The following is a 26907-nucleotide window of genomic DNA, read 5'->3' on the forward strand; positions in this document are numbered from 1 at the left end:
CTGATAGGACAGCCTGTGGTCGATGAACTCAGAGAGGGACGCATTGATTCACCACAGAAAATAGTTCTCTGTGACTGCTACAAATCCATACATTTTGTTCAAAATAAACTGAATGATTTTCTGTTATTTCCATCAACCCATTTTTTTTTCTAAATATTTACACAGTTCAGGGTAGCTCGTCGTATCGATTGTGACATCACCCACGTGTCTTGAACACGTGCTTCTCATATCACGTCTCCCTCCGTCCCTTGTCTGAACACCTGTGTCGTTTTATCTCTGCTGTGACGTCACTTCTCGAGGACGGCTTGGTTATTTGCATATCTTTATTCGGCTGCTGCTGCTGCCGCCGCCGCTGCCAGCGTCAACGGCTTTGTTACACAAGTATGGAAACATAAAAAAGAAACTTTTTAATGTAACAAAAATTAGTAACATTAATAACAAAAAAAAACGTAGTCTTTAATTCATTAGTGTGTTTCACATCTTATAAAATATTTCGTAATCTTAAATTGAAAATTTTTTAAAACCAAGAAATGTTAATAAAATAGTTATTAAATGATAACATTTTATAATATCCATATTTTCGGAAAAAATACCTTTTGCATGGTGTTTTGTTTTTGTTTGCTTGTTTTTTTTTTGTTTTTTTGTTTTTTTGTTTTTTATATTCTGGTGGTATTAACTGGTGGTATTAACTCCAAGAGGGCCGATTTCACAGGAGGTTGTAGTAGTCTTTCGACTCTGATGTGTACACGCTAGGCTGAGCGTTATGTAAATTAGTAGTTTTAAATCTTAGAAAAAAAAAAAAAAAAACATTTCGTAATTGTTTAAATTTGAAAATCTTTGAAAACCAAGAAATGTTAAGGAAATATAAAAAAAAATAATAAAATCATTATTTTTATAAATATAATATACAAATTTTCGGGAAACATACTTTTTTCAAGGGTAGAAGATTGTCCGTGTTATTGTTTTTTTGTGGGGGGGGGGTCATATTCTGATGGTATTAACTCCAAGAGGTCCGAAGCCCTCGTGGAGAGAGAGAGAGAGAGAGAGAGAGAGAGAGAGAGAGAGAGAGAGAGAGAGAGAGAGAGAGAGAGAGAGAGAGAGAGAGATGGTTTCAGAGGAGGTTGTAGTAGTCTTTTAACTTTGATGTGTATACGCTAGGCCGGGTGGGAATTTTAAATTAGTAGTTTCACATCTTATTAAACTTTTCGTAATGTTAAATTGAAAATCTTTGAAAACCAAGAAATGTTCAGAAAATATTTATTTAACGTTGTCGAAAAGAAAGGAAATGCATTGATAGTTACAGAGGAATTGAAAATGTTGTTAGAGAAATGTTGTTAGAGAAAGCTACGACGACTTAATATTTCCTTTTTTTAATTTAAAAAAAGTAGTCGCGCCTTTCTTTTATTTTTTTCAGTGTTTTGATTCTTTATCTTTTTGATTTAAAGCGTAAAAAAATTAACATTCAATTTCAAATAAAAAGTACAATTCCCCCAATATGTGTCCATATCATCGTCCTAAATTCTCGTATGAAACAAGAAAAGTGAATAAATTGTTTAAAAGACTGTAGTTATCTCCCTTAGTTCAATGGCGATTTGAGCAATTTTTTCTTTCGAAATTGTTTATTATTTTATAAATCGAGTTCTTTGTTATTCACATACACCCACTTATCGCAGCCAATGATCGCAAGTTTTTTTTTTCAGGAAAGACACATGAAGGAGGCCGAATTTTACATCGGCCGAAACGTTGTGAAAATATCAGTCAAGATGAGACCAGTAGTCCGAATAATTAAAAGAATACGAATTATCAATGTTCATTTCAAAAATTTAGAAACCTACAAAATAGGTTTCTATGATAGACAGGTACTGTTACTGGATTTTCGTTTCAATATGGCGACTGCTTGTTTGTTCTCTTCGCTTAGCTGTTGGTACGGGAGTGCGGTATTAACGTATCCTGAAATAACAACAAAGAAAAAGTTTATGAGTAACCAATTAATTCACCCGCGATCGCTTAAAAACTTTTCATCTTTTCACGATTTTTGAAATAACATGAAAAAAAAAAGCTGTTTGGATGGAGTTTTTACCGACAGAAGTGATGTTGGGAGTTTGTCTCTGCTTTATCGTTGTTTTCATGGCAAGTGCTCGGCTGAGCTCTAGTCTATGCCCCCCCCCTGCCAAACTTTCACAGGAAACACTCGTCTAGCAGAAAACACTATCACTAATTTCCCCCACTCTTTATCTGTGCCTAAACCTAAACGTAGATTCCATGAGCCAAGCTTCTTTCTTAGAACTGCATGCCTATGGAATTGTCTTCCGTTTTCCTGCTTTCCAGCTGACTACAATATGGTTGTCTTCAAGTCTAATAAAACAGTTTTTTTTTATGAGCCGTTCCATATAAGTTAACAAATTTACCGAATTTCCATTGCTAACAATTACTATATTGTCCAATTTCTACTGTACACTGTTTGACCCTATCCTCGAGTGGCCTCTTGGCCTTGATAAGTGATGATGCCTATGTAAAAAAAAAAAAACAATTATGTAACCCGATATATATTTTGTATTCCACTAGCAGGCCGCTCGTCATTGCCCGGTCATAAAATACGCTTAAATATGATATTTTTGCTTAATGCAAAGTTCGTATTTATTATTATATTATATTGGACCCAATATATAGTAATGATTTTTAAATTTTTTTTTTTTAAATGTATAGTGCGCCACCACCGAGAATCGAAACAAAAATCTTTAGCTTACGATTTAGTTTTTCCTTTGACGTTAATGCTTGAGCTATGAAAATATGTTTGCTGCAAGGCTAAAAATTAAAACACGAGCCAATAGCTATTACGTTATGCATGCATATTCGTAATGCCGACATTAGACCTTCACCTGGCAAATTTCACTTTTTAAAAAAATTTTCACACTTATTCACCGATTTACCCCGGCTAAAACTCAAGTATAAATTTTTGCATGGATTTGAATACCCTATATATGAAGTTTCTTGTATGAGGACCAAAAACTGATAGGAGAGTTTGATAGCCAAAATTTTTTTAAACAAAAATATATACGCGTACATAAATATGTATATATAGCAGGAAGTTTGTGTTTATTATAAGCTTTTTATGCAAATATTATGCAAGTAAAAATCATGTAGAATATCTGCATGACATATCATTAACTAAAGATGATCATCCCATGAGAAAATCTAAAAACTAATAGGGAATTAATTAAAATGAATGTTTAAAAGAATATGCAAATTAGCTAGATATTTTGCAGATGAATGCAATTCTATGACTCATATATAACAAAGTTTTTTTTTTATTTTTTATTATTTATTCAATTTTCACCCCAAACAAGGAACAGTGCCACTTGGGAGTAGGAGGCTACTATCAGGGACATAAGTTGCAGAGAATATTATGAAGGGAGATGAGCAGCAAGATGTTTGTTTACATTATACTTGAACTTCTGCATGTCAGTACAGTTGAGAAAGCAGAATCCTGGAAGGGAGTTCCAAAGTCTAGCAGTTCTGGGAAAGAAACTATTGGAGTAGAAGGCTTTCTTACATCTAGGGATCTCTACTGTGTAGGGGTGGGATTTAGCTGCTTGCCGGGTTTGTCGGGGGTATTTACGTCGAGAGGGTACAAGTGCTTGTAGTTCGTCAAAACATTCACCATTAAAATATTTGTAGAACAGGCAGAAAGATGCAACATTATGTCGATGGAACAGAGGCTGAAGTTTAAATGGCAGTTCAGGACCTATCAGGTTGGCGACTCTCTTTTGAACCCTGTCAAGAAGTGAGAGACAAGTAGCAGATGCACCAGCCCAAATGTGACAACGGTACTCCATACATGGGCAAATGGTGGCCTTATAGAGGTACAGGATACTTTCAGGCGTAAGTAGTTTTCTAGCACGGTAGAAAGGGCCCACCTTCTTCGCAGCAACCTTGGCAATGCTCTCAATGTATCTATTCCAGTTCATGTTCCCTGTATTTTCTTTTTAAATAAATAGAAAAGGTGTTTTTAATATGAATATCAATACACAAAAAAAATAAATAAAAATATAGGATTATAGATGTGTATACTCGTTCATGAATTATATTTGATGCATTGAATTTATTTTATTGAATTTGGTTTCGTAGCATTTGATTTTCGTACGAAACGACCATTAATTAGAATGAAAAGCATAGTTAACAATCTATCAGGAAAAGTGTAGAATAGTTAACACTTTGATTATTTAACAAGTTACTAAGTTTCTTCAACAGAAATGATGAGCATCTTTTATGGAGATACTAGCTGGATTCCCGGCGTTGTTCGGTCTTACAATACGCTTAAACATGATATTTTAATTTATGCAGATTGCATATGTATTAGTGATCGGACGATTCAAAAATTTTTCCCGATTCCAATATAATTACCGATTCCGATTCTTTATAAATCTCTAATTACTTAACTATAAGATTGTTATTACCTCCAATTTTCGTCAAAACACATCTTAAATATGCAGATATTTTCCTAAGCGTCAAAATACACTTGTGAAGGATGATCTATCGATTTTAGCTTTTCTGGTAATTTAAAATCAATAAATATTCATTATTGTATCATTATTAGCAACAATGGAAGATTTTAGTTTAAACAAAATCAAATAAAAAAAGACATGGATGTCTTCAAGTCCAATGTTAACAAATTCCTAATGAACCACCCCCTTAATTAAACACTTCATCAAATCTCCACACTAACGTAATGTACTTGCAATAACCCTTATCCCTGAGTGGTTTCCGGGCCTTGATAAGTGGTGTAAAAAAAAAAAAACAATTAAAAGAATCGTTATACCATTGGAAAATAGGCATCAATTTTTCTGATTCTGATACCGATTCCGATACCCCCAAATCTTCCGATTTTTCCGATTCCCGATTACAATTAATCATCCCAACACTAATTTTCATAGAATCAATCCTCTATTGATTATTGAATATTATATATTACGAGGAATAATTTGCCTGGTGGACTAATTCGAAAAAAAAAAATTTTAATTAAAAATTAAAAATCTAAAAATTATAATATCGTTAATCAAATTCCGTCTGTGTTTGTTTACAATATCACGTCAGCTGATATTTGTGCTTGACGATGAATGCCTGGAACAATCACTTCTGATTAATGTTTAGTTTTAAAATATGCAAACGAAGAAATGATTTGCTGCGATTTTAAATAGTACCTCTTCCTTTATCGTAAATGTAACTCATTAATAAGAAAAAAATAAAATAAAATGGTGAGGTACACTCGGACTTGAACAGAGGATCTTTCGATCTGTAGCCGAATGCTCTACTACTGAACTATATGTCCAAATGTCAATAATTCTGGGTTTATTTTTAGAAGAAATAATTTGCTGAGATTTTCCTTGGCCGGGGTAACGTAAAATATCCCCCTGTAATAATTCTTCATTTTCATCTATAAGATAGAATAGACTATTTTTCAGATCAGATATTTTTCGATTTTTCATACTTATCGGATGAATTTCTGTACAAAAACATATCTCAGGACACTGCCATACATATAAATTACCTTTGTGTGAAATTTGCAAAAGATATGTTCAGCCGTTTCGGAACCTATAAGGAAGAAATTCACACACACACACAAAGTGAGTTTTACATAATAGTAGATAGATATAATAATTGTACTTGTTAGATCAAGTGCATAATGTCTCTTTATACAGGGTCCAATCTATGCATTTAATATTAGGCTGTTCAAAAAGTTTGTAAACACAAGCCAACAGACGTTATTGGACGAGCGTTTTTTTTTGTTTTTTTTTTGGAAGCGCCTGTGACATCGGACGAGAAATTAGTCTATCTGGTTCAGCACAATCGAGACAAGCATAAGAAAGGGTAAGAGAAATCGTCGATTGCAAAACAAGACCAATTCGGCAAGAAAGTCATGGTGTGATTGATGGAATTTTGAAGGAATCGTGCATTTCGAGTTGGTTCCGAATGGATGTGGCATCAGTCATGATTTTTTTTTTCGATTTTCGATACTTATCGGATGCATTTCTGTACAAAACATATCTAAGAACACTGCCAGACATATAAATTAGCTTTGCGTAAAATTTGCAGAAGACAAGCTCAACTGTTTCAAAACATATGAGAAAGGAACCCCCCCACACACACACACATACATAAAGTAACTTTTATATAAAAACTAGCCTGGGTGCCCGGCGTTGTCCGGGTGTTTGGAGGTGTATGTTGAGCAAAAAAAAAAAGTTGTAGTAGGCAGGCAGGCTCAAACCCGTGACGGGAAGGCAGAAAAGAAAGTAGAGGTGTGTGTAATGATGTTGGTTAAGCAAACAAAAAAAGAGAAATTGCGAGCGAAAAAAACCCAAAAAAAACGTAACACGCCAGAGAAAAAAAGAGGTAAAAAAAAACTGTCTTACCCATGTGCCTACCGTGGTTGTGACGTCACGGCCAGTCGAAATAACGCCTTTTAAGCGACGTCGTAAACGCGAGGGTTGAATAACTTGCCAAAAATGTCAGTGAAAAAGATCGACCCTCCTTGTACAAAAGTGCCCAGTTGAAGGCAAAGGAATTAATATTTTTGGCCAATTTTTTTTATATTTGTTGTCCGAACTGTCGGGCTTCAAAATGATATTCATTGCGTGAATATCCGTCGTCTCCGTCGAAAGTTTTAGGCAGATATACAACATACATACATACATACATACATACATTTAAACAGACAAGTGAGATTTATATTATAGATGGAGATGGAGATAAACAGAATACTTACTTGTTTTGTAGACGAACAACAGCAACAAATTGAAGAAGAAACAATCGCCAGAATGAATTCAAAGTATTTGACTCGTCCGCAGGTAAATATGATTAAATTACCTATTGGGTTATCGTCGTAAATCTGTAAAAACAAAGCCTAGAAAAAGAAAAATGAAAATGTTTGGGTTGTTAAACTGGAACAGTTTCAAATAAAGTGTTGCAAAATATTTTTAACATTGTTTTATAAAAGTGTGAATGTGGATTTGAGGACAATTCTCAAACTATATATTTCAACAAACTTATGATCAACAGACTTGAAAGTTGGTATATATTCAGACTCGTGGAAAACTTTTAAATTGGTTTCTATCTAGAAAACAGGACTGCTAAGGGGTCAAAATTGTTAAAAATTGGAACTTATGAGTCATTGGATTTTTATCTGTTTGTCAACTGATCCACGGCAGATATAGTACTACATAATCAAATATGATAGGTGAACATGATAGGTAAACATGATAAGTAAACATGATAGGTGAACATGATAGGTAAACATGATAGGTAAACATGATAGGTGAACATGATAGGTAAACATGATAGGTGAACATGATAGGTAAACATGACAGGTAAACATGATAGGTAAACAAGATAGGTAAACATGATAGGTAAACAAGATAGGTGAACATGATAGGTAAACATGATAGGTAAACATGATAGGTAAACAAGATAGGTAAACATGATAGGTAAACAAGATAGGTGAACATGATAGGTAAACATGATAGGTAAACATGATAGGTAAACAAGATAGGTAAACATGATAGGTGAACATGATAGGTAAACATGATAGGTGAACATGATAGGTAAACATGATAGGTGAACATGATAGGTAAACATGATAGGTGAACATGATAGGTAAACATGATAGGTAGACATGATAGGTTAACATGATAGGTTAACATGATAGGTAAACATGATAGGTGAACATGACAGGTAAACATGATAGGTAAACATGATAGGTGAACATGATAGGTAAACATGATAGGTGAACATGATAGGTGAACATGATAGGTAAACATGATAGGTAAACATGATAGGTAAACATGATAGGTAAACATGATAGGTACACATGATAGGTAAACATGATAGGTGAACATGATAGGTAAACATGATAGGTAAACATGATAGGTGAACATGAGTGGTAAACATGATAGGTAAACATGATAGGTGAACATGATAGGTAAACATGATAGGTAAACATGATAGGTGAACATGATAGGTACACATGATAGGTGAACATGACAGGTAAACATGATAGGTAAACATGATAGGTGAACATGATAGGTAAACATGATAGGTAAACATGATAGGTAAACATGATAGGTACACATGATAGGTAAACATGATAGGTACACATGATAGGTAAACATGATAGGTGAACATGATAGGTAAACATGATAGGTAAACATGATAGGTAAACATGATAGGTGAACATGATTGGTAAACATGATAGGTAAACATGATAGGTAAACATGATAGGTACACATGATAGGTAAACATGATAGGTAAACATGATAGGTGAACATGATAGGTGAACAGGATAGGTAAACATGATAGGTAAACATGATAGGTGAACATGATAGGTAAACATGATAGGTAAACATGATAGGTAAACATGATAGGTGAACATGATAGGTAAACATGATAGGTAAACAAGATAGGTGAACATGATAGGTAAAAATACTTGAGAGTGCTGGAAACAGAATCACAAAATCCTATGTGATAAGGACGTACAAACAGATAAACCCAACCAAGCAAGAAATCGTGATGTCGTTATAATTAAAAAGGAGTAAAGGTCCTGCCAGATTATGGATTTTGCCGTACAGCAGACTACAGAGTGAAGATCAAGAAGACGGAGAAGCAGAGCAAATGCGCAGAGTTGGCCAGAGAGCTGGAAGTTATCGAGAAGATGAGGAAAGTCAAGACAATAGCAATAATAGTAGGAGCATTAGGAACAATCAAGAACAACTTTGTGAAAGAATGGGAGAGATTGGAATCAGAGGGATGACAAAGGAGATACAATTGATAACAAGAATGAAACTGGCTGAAATATTAAGGAAACTCTTGAATGTGGATATTAACACTCATGAGCCACAGGCTCTAGTCGGATATATAAAAACTACTACGGAAGTAAAACATGAAGAGACTCTACATGGAATAAAAAAACTGAAACTATAATTGTACCATCTACCAAAAAATGTGATGACATCAACTAATACCACACCAAATAATCAAGAAGGGTCAAGGAGGATGGAAAGACCAAGAAGAAATAGTACTAAAGAGTTCTCCATTAGATAAGTTCAAAGAGAACTAGGATCTTGTGGAGGTTTTTTGCCACCCAAATTCCAATGGCCTATACCAACGAGAAATGAACAGTAAATGGCTGGTGAGATAGCGCAAATTAATTTGCAAATGTTATCGAAAAAGGTGGAGAGAACTGGAAATCTGGAGAGACTTATCACTCAGACTCCAGGGAATATCACAGCCTATTTTCAAAGACAAATCTTTTATGATGACCTGTGTGAAAATGAGTGAATGTAATAATAATAATAATAATAATAATAATAATAATAATAATAATAATGGTATTAATAATAATGAAAGCATTAATAATAAAATTAATAATAAAAATGAAAAAATAATAATAATAATAATAATAATAATAATGATGATAATAATAATAATAATAATAATATTAATGAAAACAATAATAATGCAATTAATAATAAAAATGAAAATAATAATAATATAATAATAATGGTATTAATAATAATGAAAACAATAATAATGAAATTAATAATAAAAATGAAGTAATAATAATAATAATAATAATAATAATAATAATAATAATAACAAATTAATGCCAATTGTTGATGTGGCTTGCCCAAGCACATGATCATAGCAGGCAAAAAGAATGAGAAACTACAGAACCATCAGAAATTGAGGGTGGAGGTTGCTAGATTGGGAATCAAGTACAATATCACCCTACTCCAAAAGTCGGTTCTGCTGGACACAGCAAACATCCTACGCCAGGTGTTTTCCATTTAACTGACCCTTTGAATATGCTCACTTACTTTGCGTTAAAATCCGTTCTTGAATAAAAAATTAACCGGTATAAAGCATGAAAACATTGTAAAGTTAACGACCACGAACAACAACAACAACAACAACAACAACAACAACAACACTGGATAGTAAAGAAATAAAGAAGCAAATAAAAAAGAAAAACAATTACCGTTGGATTAGAGAATCCATTAATGACGTATATCCACAATCTTAGCCAACAAAAAACAAAAGCTGACAGGAAGCCGGCGATCATATATGCAAATTTCTGAAAAAAAATAAACGAGAAGATAAATAAGACATGAGTCAGAATTAGTAGGGCAGTCACAAATATTTTTATTGCAGTTAATAATATTTTTGATATTTAGTTAGTACATAATTAAATGTAGATGTATCTGATATAAAATAAATGCATTAATGAATTAATATTCAATGCACAAACGAGCAATGTAATCATATTGAAACATCAATTTGGCATAAGACACACATTCAAAGACAATGAGCTTTAACTTTTGCCTGTTTTTAAGTGCAAAAAGTCTAGTATATATACATATATACATGCATATATATATATATATATATATATATACATGTATATATATATATATATATATATATATATTGTTATGTTTGACGTTCATCTTCGTCGCCAACTGTTATGTTTGCAGGTTGAACCAAATAACGTTTAAGGCAATACAAATGAAAACTCAACAAAGTTAGATCAATAAGAAGTGTATTAGGAAAAGTATATTTACAGTATATTTACATAATGGTTGTCAAGTAAGAGAATCTTGGCTGGAGAACATATCTGTTCTCGGCTCGGCTTTCGGTGGCTTCTGGTTAACACACACTCAGACTAACCGAGTCTTGTTATTTATGTGTAATATTATCCACATATGTAAATGAGTGGGTGCCACCACAACATATATATATATATATATATATATATATATATATATATATATATATATATATATATATATATATATATATATATATTAGTGTTTGGATGATCAATCGGAATCGAGACTTGGGAAAAGCGGGACATTTTAGGGTGTAAAGTCTTAATACATTATGTTGAACAAAGATGGCGGCAGTAAATCAAATCGGTGGAGAATCAAATGCAGTTTCGATCTTGAGTGTTAAGTAATTCCTGGTAACCAAGATGGCGGCGAAGAATCAAATGCAGTTTCGATCTCGCGTATTAAGTAATTCCTAGCAACAAAGATGGCGACGAAGATTCAGTGCAGTTTCGATCTTTTTTTTTTTTTTTACACAGTGATCACCACTTATCAAGGCCCGGAAGCCACTCAGGGATAAGGGTTATTGCAAGTACATTACGTTAGTGTGGAGATTTGATGAAGGGTTTACTTAAGGAGGCGGTTCATGAGGAATTTGTTAACATTGGACTTGAAGACATCCAAGTTGTAGTCCGGTGGGAAGCAGGCAGAAGGAACAGAGTTCCACAGGTGTGCAGTTCTAAGAAATAAGCTTTGTTCATGGAATCCACGTTTTGATTTAGGCACATATATAGAGAAGGGGACATTTTTCACAGTGGATTCAGCTAGACGGGTGTTTTTCGTGAAAGATTGGCGAGGGGGGACTAGAGATGGAGTTCAGACGAGCACTTGCCATGGAAATAACGATAAAACAAGGATAGGCTCGCAACGTCTCTTCTGTGGGAGAGAGGTTGCAGGGTAGCGAAAAGGGCATCCCCCACTAAGCCACGAAGTCTATTTTGTACTCTGTCAAGGCAGGATAGGCTGTTTTTAGCAGCTCCTGCCCAGATATGGACGTACTTGGCTTTTATATAGATAGAGAATTGCATCAGTAGTGAGATATCTTCTGGAGCAGTAGAAGGATCCCACCATCTTTTCAGCGACCTTGGCAACAGACTTGATGTACGTGTTCCATTTCAGATCAGGAGTAAAGGTCAAACCCAGAAGCTTGTCAAAACACGGGGCCTACCCCCGAACGAGAGCCATCCATCACAATTGATGCCAGATGGGGATCAGAGCGTTGATGATGTAAGGATAGGAGTTTGGTTTTGGATGCATTAAAGGTAACCAGCCACATCTTCCCCCACTGAACCACGCGCTTGAGATCAGAGGAGAGAGAATCAGAGAGAACTTTGTCATTTACAGCCTTTGATGTGTTGCCGTAGATGGTCGTGTCATCAGCATAGATGTCAATGAATGATTTAAGTATGTGTTTAGGGAGGTCATTGATGTAGATCAGGAAGAGAGTTGGGCCCAGGATTGACCCCTGAAGTACTCCAGTATTTATATTGCAGGCCTCCGATTTTTGTCCATCTTCCACTACTCTTATGAGCCTATCGAAGAGAAATGATTTAATGATTGAGAAAACATTTCCAGTTATACCGTAGCTGGAAATCTTGTGAAGTAGACCCTTATGCCATACCTTGTCGAAGGCCTTTGATATGTCAAGAGCAATTGCCCTAGAAAGGAAGCCTTTGTCAAGAGATTCACTAATCCTGTGGGATATAACCGTCAGTACATCTGCGGTAGATCTTGCAGAGCGGAAACCATATTGTGTGTCACTAAGAAGGTTATTCCTGCTGAGGTGGTTGACTATTTCTCTATTTAATATGGATTCCAGCAACTTACTCATAACACACAGGAGACTTATTGGTCTGTACTGAGAGGGAGATGACTTATCACCTGAATTCTTAAATACAGGGCAAACTGATGAGGTCTTCCAGGGAGTCGGAAAGCACTTCTCCTTAGGGCAGTGCTTAAATAGTTTTGTAAGTATGGGAGCAAGTTCTGGTTGAAGCTTTTTTAACACTATAATTGGGATGCCATCAGGGCCAGTTGCTTTACTGGAATATAGGTTCATGATTAGCTTGGCGACCTCATGCACGGATATTTGTATGTTACCTAGCTTGTTCTGTGTTATAGGAGGGAATATAGGAAGTTGATGACCTTCGTCGCATAGGGTAGAATTAGCTGCAAAGTTCTTTGCAAATAGTTTGGCCTTGTCTGACGCTGACGAGATGACCTCTGGTCCATTGATAATGGTTGGGATAGAACGCACACTTCTGTTCAGGATCCTATTTGTTATTTGCCAAAACTAGTCAGAACCAAGCCGCTGATCAGCTACCTTGGATTTAACAGACTGGGCATATAGCTCTCTTGCATTTTTTATTACTCTTTTACAGTGGTTGCTGGCAGTCCTGAAAGCAGCTTTAGTCTCAGTGAATCTATTACGTTGGTAGCTATGGTAAAAGTGATTTCTGTGCGCGATAGCAGCAGCACATTCTGGGGAGAACCATGGCTGGCTGTTAGGTTTTTGTTGGAATTTTTTTAGATGGTATGAATTGGTCTATGCCTACAATTAACCATTCGGTCAGATCTGATACTATAGAGGACACTTCCTTTTTAAACATGGAGTGCAGAGGTAAATCAGATATGAATGTACGGAAGCTATCCCAGTCAGCCATAGAGTATCGGTATACAGTACGGTGGAGGGGTACGTCTGGGGGCTTCTTACATTTCGTTTTTATCTTAACTGATACGACGGAGTGGTTGGAGGATCCTAGAGGAGAATGAACAGAACATGAACATAGCTCAGGGGAAGTTGAGAGAAAAAGGTCTAAGAGGCTTGCATATTGACCGGGTGTATCGGGCACATGGGTGGGTTCTTGAGTGTTAAGTAATTCCTGGTAACTAAGATGGCGGCAAAGAATCAAATGCAGTTTTGATCTCGCGTATTAAGTAATTCCTAGCAACAAAGATGGTGGCGAAGATTCAGTGCAGTTCCGATCTTAAGTGTTAAGTAATTCCTAGTAACAAAGATGGCGGCGAAGAATCAAATGCAGGTTCGTGACAGAGACGACAGCGAACTGATTGAATCCAAAATTCGATAATGTTTATAGTAACTTTTGAAGTTTCTGATTGTTTGGTGATTATAACTTGTGGTTATAAAAACGATCGTTGAAATCCTTGGAGTCATACTCTCATTAGTAGTCAAACACATTTTAACATAGGGCATCTGAATCAGTATCAGAATCGGAAAAAGTTGTTCCTATTTTCCGATACCAAAAACGATTCTTTTTATTGTCTTTTTTATTTGATTTTGTTTAAAATAAAATCTTCCACAGCGGATAGTTATAATAAAATAATAAATCATTATTGATTTTAAAAATTACCAGTAAAAGTAAAATCGTATTTTTACGTTTGAGAAAATTTGGGGGGTTTTCCCCCATTTTTACCCCAAGAAAGGTACAGTGCCACTTTGCAGTAGAGAGATGAGCAGCAAGATATCTGTTCACATTACATTTGAACTCCTGCATGTCAGTACAGTTGGGGAAGTAGAATCCCGGAAGGGAGTTCCAAAGTCTAACAGCATGGGGAAGAAACTATTGGAGTAGAAAGCTTTCTTACATCTAGGGATCTCTACTGTGTAGGGGTGGGATTTAGCTGCTTGTTGAGTTTGTCGGGGGTGTTACGTTATGCTGTAGTTCTATTTATTTTATAAATCATGTGCCTAAATGCTCGGCGAATGTACATAACAAACACTGCCAATTTTGAATATATCAAAAACAGTGACACTTTTATTCGTCCATTGGCCTTTGGGTGAAGATCAAAGTGTAGTATCTGTCCTTCAGATGCTCTACTTCAATTTCTTGTTCTCTGTTAGTGGAGGAGAAAGCCTTCACGACTGAGACAATTTTTATTTTTTGTTCCTTTTCTCCACATTAAACAACGACCCTGGTGTCTAACTCTGTCCCGTGGGGAGGCATTGTAGATAGGAATAGTACTTCCACAAATATGCTATGGAGTGAGGGAGAGAGAAAGAGAGAGAGAGAGAGAGAGAGAGAGAGAGAACAAGAGAGATAGAGAGAGAGAAATGGTGTGTTGTGGGTGACAACAAAATGACAAGTCGACCGGCTTGGTGTCCGTCACGCTCTATGATTGATTTCTTCCTTGGCTGGCATTTGTTTTTTACAAAAAATTTAGATAAGAATTTCGTTTGTCGCTGTCGCTGTCGCATTCCTCTGGCCCTTATTAAATTTTTCCAAGGCCAAATTTCAATATGACTGTTCTTAAAACTTGGTCAGTTGAAGGAAGTTGATTTCAAAGCTTCCATTTGTTATGATTTTTGATGACATTTCTTGGTTTGAAGACTTGTCAACAATATTTGCGTGTGTGCAGCTAGCTCCCTATGCGTATGTGCACCCAGCAATAATTTCGGCGTTGCTCAACATACTATTCAACACATCGAGGGTGTACAGATACCTGTAGTTCGTCAGAGCATTCACCATTAAAATACTTGTAGAACAGGCAGAGGAATGCAGGCTTAGATGACAGTTCAGGACCAATCAGGCTGCCGATTCTCTTTTGAACCCTTTCTAAAAGTGAGAGACTAGTAGCAAATGCACCAGCCCAAATGTGACAACAATACTCCATACAGGGGCGAATGGTGGCTTTGTGAGGTACAGGATACTTTCAGGCCTAAGTAACTTTCTAGCACTGTAGAAAGAGCCCAACTGCACATTTAGCATGTGTTTTTACGGTAATCCAAGAAATATAACTACTCCATAGTTAAATATTTAGAGATTTATAAAGAATTGAGAATTGGAATCGGTAATTGTATCAAAATCAGAAATTTAGTATGGAATCAAGATTGTACCAAAATCAGAGAAAATATATATATGGTCAGATCATGGTGTTATAATCATTAGATCACTCTGACAGACATTATGACATTTAAAAATAAATGCTTAAATTTCAATGATATTTCTTGCGGTTGACAGTGGCCGTGTGGATTTGGGCCTTGCTAATAGAGTCAGAGATAGCTCTGTTGTTAGGTTCGAATCTCCCTACCGGCGATAATCGTGACATCCTGCACTGATGATTACCGAAAGGATGAAACACTAGTATCTGGAGGTATTTGATTTTATACATGTGTATTATATACTGTACTGTATTTTGTTACTCATTTTTAATGCCGTATCCCGGGGTTCTACTATATATATATATATATATATATATATATATATATATATATATACTAGTGGAGGTATCCGGCGTTGCCCGGTTGTTTGGAGGTGTGTGCGTAAGGGTGGGGGTAAAGTAAAGAATAAGCGAAGAAATAACCCTGTTTAAATATCAAAATAAAAATAAAAAAAAGATGTTACACTTCTGTAAAAAATCGGCAAAACCAAAGCAAACAAAAAAACCAAAGCAAACAAAAAAACCAAAGCAAACAAAAAAAAAAACAAACAAAAAAACCCAGCGGACAAACGTAAAACTTCTTTAAAAAAAGAAATCGGAAAAACAGAAAACATAAATAAGGGAAAAAGATGATGGGCGTGTTCTGAAAAACGAAAACCAAAAAAAAAAAGCAAAAAAAAAGCAAAAAAAAAAAAAAAAAATGGCATAAATGACCCTTGGATTCACTTAAACAAATAGTGCGTTTCACCCAGTCCATTCCAGTATTTTTAATCCACTACAAAACGAAATGAAGCGAAATTCCCTGGAAAACGAAATGAAGTGAAATAAAAAATGGCATAAATAAACCTTCGATTCTCTAAAATCCAATGGTGCGTTTCCCCCAGCAGAAAACATAATAAAACGAAAAGGAACCTTAAAATGCTATTCCATTTTTTTAAGCAACTACGAACCCAAACCAGTGTTTCTTTATACTGTGCCTAATGAATGGATCCACAACGGTGTAAGTGATAGCAGGGGTGGGAGGAATTTATTAGAGAGAAAAGATTTTACAACTTCTATTGATTCTAACCAATTTTGGCCGTGAACTCTTACCAGAAAAAATATAAGAATCCACGATTATCGAGAAACTGTAGAAATAATAGGCCTATAACAATGTGCGGCAGTTTGTGCATATTACATTTTCAATCCTATTAAGGGCAAAATCAGAGGGGGGGAAATTAGTTCATTTTATATATATATATATATATATATATATATATATATATGAAGATGAAAATATATATATATATATATATATATATAGTCATCCACATACAGTACTGTTTTGCTGTTTCACAGCTCATCAGTGTGGTTAGACAGGCAACTACCTCAAGCCCGGATTGAAACCCGACCGTTTGTACGGCAGTCAAGGCTCCTAACCATTACGCTATTGGCGGCTGCTTGGACGAGTAGTGAGTTTAACGATGTTTTGACATCGTCCGAAATACTTCCGCTCGATTTGTTTACACAAAGAGCGTCGCTTATATGCTAATGGTAATTCGTGTTTCACTTCTCAATATGCTCAACTCAAGGTGAGGAGCACTATAGTCATCCACATACAGTACTGTTTCGCTGTTTCACAGCTCATCAGTGATATATATGATTAGTTTTTTTGGAAAAAGAAATCCAGCAGAGTGCTCAATTAAAAGAAAAATCCGAAATATAAGAGCGCATTTATATTTTGTGTACAGAAAGATTGTTAGATGAGACAAGTAATAGGTACCGTCGGTTTCAAGCTCGATAGTTAGGACCATTTAAGATAGACTTATCAAACTCTCTTCAGGCAATATTTCTGTACACAATATATATATATATATATATATATATATATATATATATATATATATATATATATATATATATATATGTGTTATTTGAAAGAAAAAAATATAATATCATTGATATCAGTTTGAAGAATGTGTTTTTTAGCTTTCCAAATGCATTAACAACTCACGAATTTCCAGATTGCCTGATGCGGTCGCGTTTTTACGCTAGCTAAGATGCCAAGATAACCAACCAATAAAATCTGAAACAAAAAGAAAATGTCACTTAAAATTATATTCCAAATTAAAAATGCGTGATAAAAAAACTCATTTTTAAAATACATTCAGGAAGACATTATAAAAAAAATATATATATATTTAGTGCACACACACACACACACACACACACACACACACGTATATAATAATAAATCCATATCCCTGTGTGGTTGTTTGTTTGTTTGTTTGTTTGTTTGTTCACAATGACTTCACAGTATATATATATATATTTCGACAGTCGATACGTAAGTAGAGCTAGGTAGAACATTTTGAAAATATTTATGGCAACTAAGCTATACAGAACTTTCCACATTTCATCCTCATTCATGTGTAGCTTAGTTGCTATACATATTTTCAACCTTACTGCACATGACGCAGTAAATGCCATTTCTTTTTTGGTGGGAGATCTTTTACAAAGGAGCAACCACCTACCAAGGCTCATAAGCCACTCGAGGACAAAGGTTAATGAGTGCACAATAGTCAATGGGATAATATCGTATTAATCGTTAGTAGTGGAAATTTGGTAAATTGGATTACTTAAGGGAATTGTTCATACAGAACTTTTTCGCATTAGACTTGAGGACGACCATATTGTAGTCAACTGGAAAGCAGGCAAACAGAAGAGAGTCCCATGGGTGTGCAGTTCTAAGAAAGAAACTTTGTTCATGGAATCTACGTTTAGATTTAAGCACAGATAAAGAGTGAGGGAAATTATTGATAGTGTTTTCAGTTAGACAAGTGTTTTTCATGAAAGTCAGCCAAGCAGACACCATAGATTGCAGCTCAAACGAGCACTTATCATGAAAATAATGATAAAGCAGAGACAGGCGTGCAACGTCTCTTCTGTGGGAAAGAGGTTGCAGGGAATAGAAAAAGGCATCCCCCACTAGGCTACTAAGTCAATTTTGAACTCTGTCAAGACAGGATAAGTGCTTCTAGCAGCTACTGCCCAGATGTGGCAACAGTACTCCATCCGTGGACGTACTTGACTCTTATACAGGTAGAGAATTTAGTGAGATATCTACTGGAGTGGCAGAAGGATCCCACCATTTTTCAAGCAGCCTTGGCAACTAATTTGATATAGGTGTTCAATAGGAGTAAAGGTCAAACCCAGTAGCCTGTCAAAACATGGAGTCTCCCCAAGACGAGAGATATTCATTTCAATTGATGCCAGACGAGGATCACAACTTGATGATGTAAAGATAGAAGCTTGGTTTGAGATGCATTAAAAGTAACAAGCCACCTCTTTCCCCATTGCACCACCTGCTCAAGATCAGAGGAGAGAGCATCAAAGAGAACTTGGTCGTTTACAGCCTTTGACGTGTTACCATAGATGGTAGTGTTAGCAGCATAAATGTCTACGGATGTGATTTGAAAGATCATTAATGTAGATTAGGAAGAGATTTGTACCCAGGATGGCCTCTGAGCGACTCCAGCATTAATTCTGTGCGCTTCTGATTTCTGCCCATCAACCACTACTCTTATGAACCTCTATGAAAGGTCTTTGATATGTCAAGAGCAATTGCTCTAGAAAAGAAATCTCTGTCAGGAGATTTGCTAATCCTATGAGATACAGGTGTTAGCACATCTGCTGTAGATCAAGCAGAATGGAAACCATATTGCACGTCACGGAGGAGGTTATTTTTGCTAAGGTGGTTTACAACTTCTCTATTTAACACAAATTCCAGCAACTTACTCAGGACGCACGGAAAACATAGGTTTATACTGAGAGGGAGATGACCAATCACCTGAATTTTTAAATATGGAACATACTGATGAGGTTTTCCAGGGTGTTGGGAAGCAATTCTTCTTAAGACAATGCTTAAACAACTTTGTAAATATAGGTGCTATTTCTGGTTCAAGCTTTTTCAGCACTGTAATTGAAATGCCATCAGGGCCAGTTGCTTTACTGGAATCAAGGTTTGTGATCAGCTTGGCAACATCACGCACATATATTTTTATACAGCATAGTGTGTTTTATGACACAGGAGAAAGAAATACAGGGAGTTGGAAGCCCTGATCGCATAGGTTGGAATTTGGTGCAAAATTCTTGGCAAAGAGTTTAGCTTTGTCTCATGCTGACAAGATTAGCTCAGATCCATTGATGATGGTTGAGATAGAGCACAAGCTTCTATTCAGGACCCTGTTTGTTATTTGCCAAATCTGGTGAGAACCAAGCCACTGCTCAGCTACTTTGGACTTGACGAACTGAGCATACAACTCTCTCGCATTCTTTATTACTCTTTTACAGTGGTTGCTAGCAGTCCTGAAGACGGCTTTAGTCTCAGTACATTACGTTGGAAGCAATAGAAAACATGATTTCTGTGTGCAATGGCAGCAGCACATTCTGGAGAGAACCATGGCTGGATGTTAGGTTTTTGCTGGAATTTTGTGGAAGGTATGAAGCGGTATATACCTACAATTTACTATTCTATCAGGTCAGATATTATAGAAGACACGTTCTTTTTAAACATGGAATGCAGAGGTAGATCTGATATAAATGTACGGAAACTATCCCAGTCAGCCATAGATTATCGATATACTGTACGATGGAGAAGTACGTCTGAGGACTTATTACATTTTGTTTTTATCTTAACTGAGACAACCAAGTGACCAGACGATCGCAGTGAAGACAGAATGGAGGATGAATATAGTTCAGGGCAAGTTGTGAGAAAAAGGTCTGGGAGACTTGCATACTGACCGGTAGTGTCGGGCACGCAGGTGGGTTCATAGACAATCTGAGTGATAGAGACGTACATCTGAAGACTTATTACATTTCATTTTTATCTTAACTGATACAACTGAGTGGTCAGAGGATCCCAGAGGAGAAAGAACGGAACATGAATATAGCTCAGGGGAAATGGTGAGAAAAAGGTCTAGGAGACTTGCATACTGACCAGTAGTATCGGTCATACGGGTGGGTTCGTGAACAATCTGAATGAGGTCATAGGCAATGGCAAAATCGTGACAGAATCTCCCCTCATCATCTGTCTTATTTGAGAGGGTCAGCTATTTCACATTATGGACATTGAAGTCACCGCAAATGTGAACGTTAGCCGAAGGATGAGCAGACAGGATGTGCTCAATTTTCTCAGATATACTCTTAAAGATAGTAACTCCACTGTTGTGGGGGCAATAGAAGGCAAATATAAATGCGGTGGTGTAAGCATATGCAACACGGAAGCACATATAAGGTAAATTAGGGTCTTCTCTGGAGATATCTTTATCACACGGAAAGCGATCTTTAATGTAGGCACATATTCCGTACCAACGGCGATCTTGGGGGTCAGATTTAGATGTTAAGTTAGAGTAGCCTTTAATTTTGAACTCATCTTGGGAAGTGGTCAGTCCTATGCCTAGGAAGAATATATCGGGTTTCATCTCCTGTAATTGGGTTTCAACCTCTGAAAAGTTGGAGACTTGCATACTGACCGTCAGTGTTGGGTGCACAGGTGGGTTCATGAACAATCTGAGTGAGGTCATAAGCAATCGAGAAATCGTGACAGAACTTCCCCTCATCATATTTCTTGTTTGAGTGGACTAACTATTCTACACTGTGAACATTGAAGTTTCCACAGGCGTGAATGTTAACCAAAGGATGAGTTGATAGGATGTGGTCAATTTTCTCAGATATGCTCTTAAAGATAGTAACTCTGCTGTCGTGGAGGCGATAGAGGGCAAATATAAACACAGTGGTGTGAGCTAGTCACGGTCTTCTCTGTCCCTACTACATGAAAAGTCATATGTTAAGCACATATAGGGTAAATTAGGGTCTTATCTAGAGATGTCTCTACCACATGGAAAGCCATCTCCTATGTAGGCACATATTCCATGCCCGTGCCGATCTTGGTGGTAAGTAAGTTAGAGTATCTTTTAATTATGAACTCATCTAGGGAAAGAGTCGGTCAAATGCTAGTTTCGCTTAGGAAGAATAGGTCTGGTTTATACTCCTGTAATTGGGTTTCAACGTCTGAAACGTTGGAATGAAGACCAATGATTTTGAAGAAGGAGACACAGTAGTGGGGGTCTATGTTGGAAGTTGGAATTCTGGGTTAACTCTTGTATTCTTTCTGGAGACTTTTCATGATGCAGTTTTGGGATTTGTGAAACAGGTCGACAGACTTGGTTAGAGCATGGTAGAAAGGGAAAGTAAGGGAGAAAAAGAAGTGAAGAAATATTATTTTTGTAGCCCACGATAAGGTAAACCCATAATAATTACCCACTAATATGGCATGGAGAAGCTCCACCAGAAACTACTGCATGGTCCAGAATCCATTCACCAAATGGCAATACAGCAGCCCCAGTACTCTGCACCTTCTGGCCTTCTTAGTGGTTTGTCCAAGGTTCGGGTCCCTGACTATCAGGCAGATAACGTCAGCCCAGTAAAACGTGTACCTCCAGCACCCTTATTAGTGACATGTCTACAAGAATAGAAATAGAAACAGAAATTTTCCGACACCTCAGGCTACTGCTCAAGCAAAAGTACTGCCGACCTAGAATACAACTTTTTCTTATCAGAAAAATCACTCATTCTAAACGAGGACTGAGAGACAAATTACGAGAAGATATGGAAGCTGAGGATAACGCATCCACAATACATTGTCAACACGTGTTACATATGACGTCATCTACTATGACTTTTCAACCTGGATAAATATATATGAAATAAAAGATTATGGATAAAAGTTACATAGAAGTTTTTTTGTATCAGAAGAATAAGGAAACAAATAAGGAAATAGTAAAACTATTCTACTATTCTGATAGGGTTTTCTTAGATAATGTCTTTTAAAGCTCATTTATTATGTATATATATATATATATATATAATTCAAGGGGACCACTTCATCAGACCCCCCAAAAAAGTGAGCGATATTGAAAAGAGATTCAATATATACACAAACACACACATATATATCATATATATATATATACATCTAATATATATTGACACTCTTATATATATTCACATATATATACATATATATATACACACACACACAAACATATATATATATATATATATATATATATATATATATATATATATATATATATATATAAATGTTTGGACGTACAGAATTTATAAATACACTTGAAAATAAGAGGAAATCTCTCAAGAGCTCTTTCGGCTATCATCTCCCCAGAAGAAAACCGACTAATTCAAATAATATTACTGACGAAAAAAAGAGCAATTGGAGGATCTTTTATAAATTAAAGGTGCCAATAAAGGATGATTTAAACCAAGAATTTAATTTAATTAAGTGTGTAAAAAGTGATTAATATATATATATATATATATATATATATATATATATATATATATATATATATATATATATATAACAAACGAGCTATGTGTTCATCAATGTTTCGTCTTTATTTTGAGACTTCTTAAAGAGGAAAATGCAAATGAACACATAACTTGTTTTTTTTCCTTTTTATTTCTCTATTTCGTCAATATACTATTTCTGTTAGGGAAAATTATTCCCAAGTCGCATTTAGGTAAAAATGCCCTTTTGTAAATAATTGAATTAATTCAAAACGTATCACAAAAACAAAAACAAATAACATCTAAATAAATCGCGATATATCCAAAACAGTCGGTGGGATGAACCAGTTGATAGAGAGTTCAGGCTCACTACCATGGGGTCCTGAATTGGTATCTCCCAAGATTCAGCCACTCTGATGAGTCATAGACGACGAAACACGTGTCAGTGGATAATTATATTTTGAAAACAATATATATACCGCTCCCCATGTGGGGGTACCAAATTGGTTAAAGGGAAAATTATTCCCAACTCGAATTTAGGTAAAAATGCACTTTCGTAAATAATTAAATTCATTCAAAACGTATCGCAAAATCCAAAAACATCTCTCTCTCTCTCTCTCTCTCTCTCTCTCTCTCTCTCTCTCTCTCTCTCTCTCTATCTATCTATCTATCTCTCTCTCCCTCTATCTATCTATCTATATATATATATATATATATATATGTATATATATATATATATATATATATATATATATATATATATAATGTTAATTAAGTTAATAGGAATGAAAAGTTTACCAAACAAAAGCAAGAGTAAACATAAATTTAATATAAATATTGATATGTAGTAATCCCAACCAAATAAAAAAAAAACTCAGTACAACCACAATAAATATGCTTGTGAATTTTAATTTATAGTTTTTGTCTTGTTTTTTTTTACATTTTTCACCCCCAAACAAGGCACATTGCCACTTTGATGTAGGAGGCTACTATCAGAGGCAACAGCTACTGGGGTACTATGTAGGAGTTGGCATGCAACACTAGAGGATGACCTCCAATCTGTAATGGAATGGAGACAAAAATGGATGGTCACATTCAATGTTGCCAAGACTAAACTTGTTTCCTTCAATCATTACAAGAAGCCTTCTCTACCACCAATAGCAATTCATTATCTGAAAGTACTTCTTTTAAACTCCTTCACAGGAAACATGAGTTGGAACAATTGCATCGAGGGCATTGCCAGGGCTGATGCGAGGAGGGTAGGCTCTCTCTACCGTGCTAGAAAACTACTGACACCCGAAAGTATCCTGTACCTCTATAAACCCACCATTCACCCATGTATGGAGTATTGCTGTCATATTTGGGCTGGTGCATTTGCTACTAGTCTCTCGCTCCTTGACAAGGTTCAAAAAGAGTCGCCAATCTGATAGGTCCTGAACTGGCATCTAAGCTTTAACCTCTGTCCCATCGACGAAACGTTGCATCCCTCTGCCTGTTCTACAATTATTTTAATGGTGAATGCTCTGACGAACTGCAAGCACTTGTGCCCCCACAACGTGAACACTCTCGATAAACCCGACAGGTTGCTAAATCCCACCCCCACACTGTAGAGATCCCTAGATGTAAAAGATCTTTCTACTCCAGTAGTTTCTTCCCCAGAACAGCTAGACTCTGGAATTCCATTCCAGGTCCCTGCTTCCCCAACTGTACTGACATGCAGAAGCTCAATTGTAACGTGAACCGACATCTTGCTGCCCAAATCCCTACACAGTACCCCAGTAGTTGTTGTCCCTGTTAGTAGCCTCCTACACCAAAGTGGCAATGTGTCTTGTTTGGGGTGAAAATGTAATAAAAAAAAAAAAAAAAGACATACATTTTAGCTACAACCACTATCAACAATTTCCCGCACTCTTTATCTCTGCCTAAATCTAAACATAGTTAATACCTTATTCCAGACGTAGTTCTCTACCTGTATAAGAGCCAAATACGCCCTAAGATTGAGCACTGCTGCCACATCTAGGAAAGAACTGCTCGAAGCATCCTATCCTGCTTGGACAAAGTTCCAAATCGCTTTCGAAATCTGATACCCTTTTCTCTTCCCTGCAACGTCTTTCCCACAGAAGAGATGTTGCGAGCCTTGCTCTGTTCTATTGTCATTTTCGTGGCAGGTGCTCATCTAAAATTCAATATATGTCCCCCCCCCTTGTTAAACTTTAACAAAAGCACTCGTCTAGCTACAACCCCTGCCAGCAATTTCCTCTACTCTTTATCTGTGCCTAAATCTAAACACAAATTCCATGAACAGAGTTTCTTTCCTTAAACTGCTCGCCAGTAGAATTCTGTTCCAATCGTCTGTTTTCCAGTTTACTACAATATGATCATTTTCAAGTCCAATGTAAACAAGTTCTTGTTGAGCTGCACCCCTAAATAATCCATTTCTTCCCCATTTCCACTACTAACTATTAATACACTGTTATCTCAGTGACTAATGTACACTCATAAACCTTATCCTTGAGCGGCCTTGGGCCTTGATACGAGGTAACTCCTATGTAAAAAATACAAAACAAAAGACATGTTTAAACCAGACACCAACCCAAACAAAACCGATTCACCTTCTCTTTTGAGGCTCGCATTCATAAATATCCTTACCCTTAAAAGTAATTTAAATGATATAGAATATATTCCCTTAAGCAAAGTCCGCGGATATCCTAGCATTAACCGAAACCAACCTACACTCCGCCAACTATTTTATCATGATATGATACCCGGTTATCCTCAATGGGATGGTCTTACATATAAACAAGATGATACCAATACAGGTATACCCCAGGGGTCGATTCTTGGACCTTTATTATTCCTGGTATTCATAAATCACCTTCCTGTGTCTTCAATGAGTATAGCTGTTGATGACATTGTGCTATATATTATACTAGCAGGGCGGGGGATACCCGGTGTTGCCCGGGTATTTGTAGGTGTGTGTGTTTGGTGGTGAGAGGGTAAATCAGAACCAAAAGGAAACTTAACGATGGCGATTTAAACAAAAAAATGATGGGGGGGGGGCATGTGGGCTCGAACCCGGAGCCTTGCGACTGAGCCTGAACACCTGCGCTATGGCGACAATGTTAATGCAAGAGCGATTAAAGTGAGTCAAGTCACGGAGGTTTGATTGACAGGTTGCCGCTTAATGAAGTCATTGCGGGAGCGTTACGAAGACGGGGCAGTTTTTTGGCGTTTGTTTACTTTGTTTCACTGTGGGATCGTTTTTTCATTTACTGCGGGACAGTTTGGGTTTCCCTAAGATGATGGGGGGGGAAACCAGCTCCCCATTGAAAGGGGATTGTCCAAATTGAATAGCAATTGTCTGATATAAGGAAAAACCCGCATTGATCAAAGCTGATTGCTTTTGGGTGTTCCCGGCGAATCGATGCAACAACCTTCGTATTAGTTTCACTTTTATTATACGAAAAAGGCGAATCTACACGCGCAAATCGAAAAATGTTGAATATTTAGTTTTCGAAAGTCAAGCAAATTAAATACACACGTGACCCCCGTTCGTAACTCGTAGATATTATGATTTTGATGTGATATAAAAAGTTTTTTAAATGAGTGACGGCCTAGAGAAGCCGCCGAAAAAAAAAATCCTTTTGCGGACATGCACAAAAACCGAACATACATACACACATTTTCGCTTTTATATTTATAGATGTGAGGGCGAAACAATCGTACAGCTATCCAACGCAATGGCAAAAATCTTATAAAACTGCCGCAAGTTGGTAGTGGGATGAAGACATAAGCAGTAGTTCAATGAAGATTGTAACATTTAATTTTGCACAAGCCTTCTCGCAGTGACTTAATCCATAATACATTGTAATCTGTATTACACTGTAGAGAACTTACTGTTGATGTCATATAATTAATTTTATATAATATTTTGAATACGTTTAAAATACTAAAGCCAAGTATCATGGTTCAGTTGTGCTCTAAACAGAAACATCCATTT

At 36.2% G+C, this 26907-nt stretch overlaps 2 protein-coding genes across 12 annotated transcripts in view; one reads left to right on the forward strand and one right to left on the reverse strand.

The window, feature by feature from the left end:
- LOC145256299 (organic anion transporter 3-like) overlaps positions 1–26907 on the forward strand; it is a 324435-nt gene that overhangs the window by 137874 nt on the left and 159654 nt on the right. The gene's annotated exons all lie outside the window — the stretch shown is intronic.
- LOC145256297 (uncharacterized) overlaps positions 1241–26907 on the reverse strand; it is an 85634-nt gene continuing 59967 nt past the window's right edge. For 4 of the 9 annotated variants that reach the window (XM_080115019.1, XM_080115017.1, XM_080115018.1 and 1 more), the window contains exons 3-6: positions 17551–17622; positions 10031–10126; positions 6763–6901; positions 1241–1941 (exon numbers count right to left, since the gene is read on the reverse strand). In XM_080115019.1, the coding sequence (XP_079971145.1) occupies positions 1847–1941; positions 6763–6901; positions 10031–10126; positions 17551–17622 (402 nt within the window). In that variant the 3' untranslated portion in view covers positions 1241–1846. Of the gene's footprint in view, positions 1951–6762; positions 6902–10030; positions 10127–17550; positions 17623–26907 lie in introns of all 9 variants that reach the window. The other 5 variants (XM_080115016.1, XM_080115023.1, XM_080115022.1 and 2 more) reach the window with 3 other exon arrangements.

The sequence above is a fragment of the Euprymna scolopes genome, chromosome 32, assembly GCF_053919585.1.
Source record: "Euprymna scolopes isolate OS-2025 chromosome 32, ASM5391958v1, whole genome shotgun sequence".
Classification (NCBI taxonomy): domain Eukaryota; kingdom Metazoa; phylum Mollusca; class Cephalopoda; order Sepiida; family Sepiolidae; genus Euprymna; species Euprymna scolopes.